Here is a 5,981-nt window from a genome sequence, read left to right on the forward strand (position 1 = left end):
GATTTTTACAAAAAAATCTAAATAATTTAAGATTCATTTTTTATATCTTCATATATGCTTCATAGCTGATGGTAAAACTGTATATTTTTAAGTAGTCTATATGCAATTTGGAATAAGACAACTATGCTAAAGCCATTTTTTATTCAAATAAACTTTAATAAATAAACAGTTTATTTGAGCAGTGTGGGTTCCAATGTTCTGCACACTCTGATGACGTCATCCTAGGATTATTGTAACGCACATCGCATTTTCCAGCAACTTATCGTATATCGCATTTTTCCTCCATATCGTGCAGCCTTATTTCGTAACCTGCTCTCATCCAAGTTGCGGAAAATGCCAAAGATCTGCAGCGCAGGCATCGTAGATATCACATCCGAGGGTGAGTTAGACTAACTATATTAAGAAAATGCAATTGCAGGCTAATATTTCTTTTCAAGTCTTTTCACTTGATCTTAGCACAGAATATTTTGCACTGCCTAAAATCTGACACGTCCTGTGTATTTATGAATATGGCCTAAAATATGGGTTAAATAAGTTACTATTACATTTACTAATTAGAGTTTCATGTTATGATTATACAACTCTTCTTTTGATTACAAGAACGGTGTATTGAAGTGAGCTGTGTTTGACTGGCATTATGACTCAAGTTGTTTAATCTAGAGTTTGTTAAATCCAGAAATATTTATTTTGCTTTTCTTATCTTTACCAACCTTAGTGTTTTGAATGGTGCAAAATGTTATACAGTTTACTATAAACAACTGTTATGCTAAATTATACTCATTTATACTCAATTCAATTCAAAATGAACATGCATCACGATACGTATCACGGCCTCTGTATCGTGATGCGTATCGTGACGTTTTTGGTGATTCCCAGCCATACTCTCAGCACACAGAAAGCAGAGCTTTACTCTACATGCTGTTGATCTCTTATGCGCATAGTTAGTGCAGTTCATATAGTGTACTAGTGCTAGTGGTGAGGGGAAACAAGGTATGGTGATACACAAATGGACAAATGAAAAATAAAATACAGGTTTGAATGTCCAAACAAATGAGTCACATTATATAACAACAACTGCTAAATGAATAAATGCAAATATAATACTGGGGTGGGCGATATACCAGTTAGGCCTACTGTATGGCTGCAGAGTTAAATCGAGAATAAAATTACAGCCGTCACAAACTAGCTAATAGTGAAAAGTCTATGTTACAGAACTTCATGTAGGTCTTCTCATTTTGAGGCAAAAATACATTTAATTTCTATTTAATATGTTTTTTCTGCAGTTGAGCATTGAAGTTCATCACAGACAAGTCCATTGCTCGCTTCAGTGTATAATTTATTAAAAATTGTAATAACAGTTTTGTTTTTCATGCTTCTAAGAGGGTCAGTGAGCACATTTACATGCAAGTTCTTCACCGATTATGCTTAATAAGCCGACAACACGTGTGGTCATGCAAGCGCAATAAATAGTGCTCCTTTCTCTGTGTAAGGAACAGACCGGTCAACACGGGTGGATTTTTGTCTATTATGCCGATTTCATAAAACACCTTTACCGGTGTTCTCACTGGCTTACCCAATGTGCGCACGTGTTGAGCGCATGTCTCTTCACGGTTTGGCGTCAAAAGCAGAGAATAATGTTATTATTTCCAATCTCAAATAAACATTGTTTTCTTGCTTTGAGATTTTTTTAAATAAGCTGATTTTTGGGAGTAATCAGCGTATTGGTGTGCACGTAAACATGCTCAATGTTAAGTTGACAGTTTAGGTACCGTCTTCATTTATAGATTAAACAGCTATAAAAGTAATACATAAACAGTTCTTGGTTTTTCTTTTTATGTGTAGCCTACATAAAGAATGCTGCACACAGCTGATCCTTCCAAATAAGTATTTTAATGTAATTTGTATTAATCAAAATGATTCGCAATAACAGTATCAAGGGAAGTTATCGGCAATTAGGCCAGTAGAAATGTGTAAACTGGTATAAATGAGTATTGTTCTAAAATGTAGGCTAATACCAAAGAATAAAAGCTGTTTTCCTTTATATCAGTCTACATTAGTCTTTCCTTATATTAATCTAGGTAACATTTACCTTTATATGTTCTTAACTATTGACATCACCGTCTATAGATGAGTTAATCAGAAAAGATGACCAGGCAAGCGTTGTGCAGAAAATAGTAGGTACTAAATCTTAAAATGTAAGAACTTTCAAAGTAACATTCCTATTTCATTTAACAAGGTGGGCTCAACATTTAATAGAGCAACTTTTGCCATTGTTGACAGCTCCAAATCAACAGTTTAGAAACATGTGATGTTTGTTGGTAAAATCGATAATGCTGTAATTCTCTAGCCTACTTGATTTGCCTACAACGTAGGACCTCTTTGCATATCATACAAGATGCAAACATGATTTTCATATTCTGGTTCATACGAGGCTGGATTTACAAGCAGCTCATGATTTCTTTCGGTTGAAAATTACAACTAATTTCTAATAAAAGAAAGAAACGGTTTCTGTACACGGATCATGGAACCACATAAATCCATTAACCTAAGTTAGTCACTGTACCATCTTACCTTTCATAAACATAAAGCAGCATGTTAGTACAGGACTTCCCATGCACGCGCACGCGCGCGCGCGCACACACACACACACACACACACACACTCTCTCTCTCTCTATCTTCCATCCCGCCTTTCTTCAGCGTGTTATGAAGACAACCCCACTGTATTAAATACCTGCACTTTCCTCCTCTGTCAAAGCATGTAAACAATGACTTATCCAGTGTATATTTAAACAAGTGAACGACATAATATACAGAATAAGAGAAAACAGAGACAAAAGTGCTCTAAAGCTCATGTTACCCACGTGTGGGCCATTTGAGCGGCCAATATAATGGGAGCTTGATATTTAGAGCACAAACAAGCTCAGTTTAGAGGTCTATAAAGTTACAATGTTGTTAAAATGCTTCTAGGTTCATCAACTTGAGAGAATTTCTGTTTGACGCCGGCGCGAGCCGCAGCTAACGGCTTACGACACCAGTTTGAAGCAAGCCTTCACGCGGCTGTGAGAGATACGCTAAAACGTTCAAATTTCACCTCTATGACGCCATATATCGCGTATTTTCTTCAATTAACGGCTCCGTCTCGTCAGTCAAATAAGTTAACGGTACTGCGGTGACAGTGGAGGGGCCGTGTGCTGGAAAAGCGTGAAAAGGCCTGAAACAGGCCGCAAAATGTCTCCTGCTTGATAAAAAACAATAACAGCCGCCAATGCGGCACTACAGTTTCAACTAAAGAACTCTAAAATCCCTATCGCTGCGACTGAAGTTTCGTTTTATTCACCTGTTTGCCTTTGGCGTATGGTTTTGAAGCGATGTGATATCTTCTTGATCTGATTTTCCCTCCTCCTGTCGCCGCCATGGCTATCTAGATTGAGTCTGCTCAGTAGCGCTTCGCCGGATAGAGCTCCGCTGTCACACCGCAGCCTTCCAATATACCATCAGCCAGTGCGGCGCTGGTGTTTATGGGAAATGTAGTTCGGAAGGGAATGGCACGCACAGACAAATACTAGCAAAAGAAAATAAACTGGTGAAAAATTTTCAGGGTGGGTTGATTTTTGTAAGTCAGTTTCTAAATACGCACACATCTAAAAGTGGGGTAAGTTGTCACAATGGAACCTGCCCTTTAAAGTCCCGGGTATACTTCGTTTATCTGCTTTCCGGATCGGATCGCGCCTGGTCGAGTGCGTTGCCTTTTAAAGTATACTCTTTTGACCACAAGCAAATACGAATGAGTCCGACACATGCGCACTAAGACTGCTTTTTTAGTACAGTCAACGTCATAGTATGTTTTAAAAAAGGTATGCCAAAGTTGCCCGGATGGTCTATTTCAGGTAGATTTTCAAAGTGATGATCCATGCATGCTTTTTCGGCTAATATTACCCACAATTCCTTGCTCGATGGAAAGTTTGCTTCAGAACTACAACTGACCCTTTGCTAAGCCCCGCCTTAAAAGTATATCTGACCAATCCTATTTTAGCAACTGTTGCCGTCTGCCATTTCTCTGACAAGCATTTGCTTTTTTCCCAATGAGTGTCTATGGGAGTAATGTGTGTTTGAGTAGTTTTAAGCTGAATTTTATAGAAATTATTTAAAAAAAATAAAAAGGTAAAAAACGTTGTTGCTGGGTCACTTAATAGTGACACAAGGCTGCTAGAGAGGATACACGCAGTGTATTTTTTTTTTCTCTCTTTTTTTATTTTTATTTACAAATCTCGAGAAGAACATGTTATGGATTCAAATGCGTCAGACCTCCTTCCCAAATGAACATGTATAACATCAGCAAGGACACATTTGCTCCAAGGTGAATTAAAGCGAATAACTTAACGTTAATTCGTTAATGTATTGATTCAGTTCAAAGTAGAGGCAATAGTAAATAAAGAGTTCACAGCATCATAGTGAGTGTGTTATGAGACGTTATAAGCAGTTCTGTTCACTTACACTAATGTTATCAGGTGTGTCATCTCGCTATTAAATAGGCTAACGCTTTTGTTTTTTTCAAGTGACTGTGATAATCGTTTGCATTAATTCTGATTTACAGTCTCCACAGTTTTCAATCAAATAGGGCCTAAATGTGTAATTTAACAATTTATTTTACAAAAAAAAAAAAAAGCATGCTTTAATGTCACTCTTCATTCCACCCCACGTAATAATATTATCAATTCCGTTTATGAGAATTTTTGGCCAAAAAACGGCGCCGTTCACGGCAATCTCCCATTCATGGTAAATTCTGCAAATCTTGTTCAGAGCGAGCAGCGATAACCAAGGGAGGCGGAGCTTAGCGAAGGCTCAATTGTGAAACGTGAAAAACTACAAATATGGCGGTGAGACCGACGGCGCTTCATCTGTTTTTAAATGTTTTAACAACTTAAAGGGATAGTTCACCCAAAAATGAAAATGTTCTCATCATTTACTCGCCATCATGCCATCCCAGATGTGTATGACTTTCTTTCTTCTTTCTAGAATTTTAGAAGAATATTTCAGCGCTGTAGGTCCTCACAATGCAAGTGAATGTGTACCAAAATTTAAGCCCCAAAACCAAAAGTAATCCCTAAGACTCCAGTTGTTAAATCCATGTTTTCAGAAGCGATATAATAAGTGCGGGTGAGAAACAGATCAATTTTTAAGTCCTTTTTTACTTTGGCCGTATCATCTTATTATAATGTTTTCAGCCAAATTTTATAAACAATTATGAAAAAAAACCATTCATGAAACAGCAAAAATATAAAAGGTATCATACAAAAATATCAAACCATTGTTTTGGGCAACACAAATTGTACTTAATAAACTGTAAATAATAAAAATTGGATTATTCATATAAATCAGGATTGTAGCCAATAAGTCTATAAATATTTCTTTTGACCAACAGTTTATTTAAAAGACTAGTTAATTCAAGAATGTAGTGCAGGCAAGCTTCCACTTTCTTTAATCAAAGAAAAGGTTTTTGGAGTGTTGTTTAAACTAACTGGGTACATTAAAAAGCCCATGACTTTGATTTGATTTTGTTTATGATGTATTAAAATAATTGCATTAAATAAAACAAACTACTGGAAATACCCGCAAGTCCCTGAAGGCAAGACATTGTAGAATTATAGGTTATGTGTGTGACCTTTAGATTAACATTAACTCAATTTCCATAGAATGTCAAGCTGAGTACTGCAGTATAAGGACACTTTTATTACTGTAGAACTAATCTACTTATTTTTTATTTATTTATTTTTTACATTTTTAACTTTTAATTGTAATTTTGTGAATTTTTTTTTTCTTTTTTTTTTCCCTCTGGAGCCTATTCTAAAAAGCCAGTAACTTTGTAAAGCTTGTTTAAAATTGCCATATGATTTCTAAAATAATTTTGATATTCCCAAACTGGGACTTCTAACACTAATTATAAAAATAATAAGACAAAAAAAGCAAGGAAACTTCTTT

At 36.0% G+C, this 5,981-nt stretch overlaps 1 protein-coding gene across 2 annotated transcripts in view; it reads right to left on the reverse strand.

Annotated features, from left to right (window-relative positions):
* Positions 1-3,455, reverse strand: part of LOC127425393 (nuclear pore complex protein Nup153-like) — a 32,354-nt gene extending 28,899 nt beyond the window's left edge. For both annotated transcript variants that reach the window (XM_051671371.1, XM_051671370.1), the window contains exon 1: positions 3,340-3,455. In XM_051671371.1, the coding sequence (XP_051527331.1) occupies positions 3,340-3,417 (78 nt within the window). In that variant the 5' untranslated portion in view covers positions 3,418-3,455. The remainder of the gene's footprint in view (positions 1-3,339) is intronic.
* Positions 3,456-5,981: the final 2,526 nt, after the last annotated feature.

The sequence above is a fragment of the Myxocyprinus asiaticus genome, chromosome 34, assembly GCF_019703515.2.
Source record: "Myxocyprinus asiaticus isolate MX2 ecotype Aquarium Trade chromosome 34, UBuf_Myxa_2, whole genome shotgun sequence".
NCBI lineage: Eukaryota > Metazoa > Chordata > Actinopteri > Cypriniformes > Catostomidae > Myxocyprinus > Myxocyprinus asiaticus.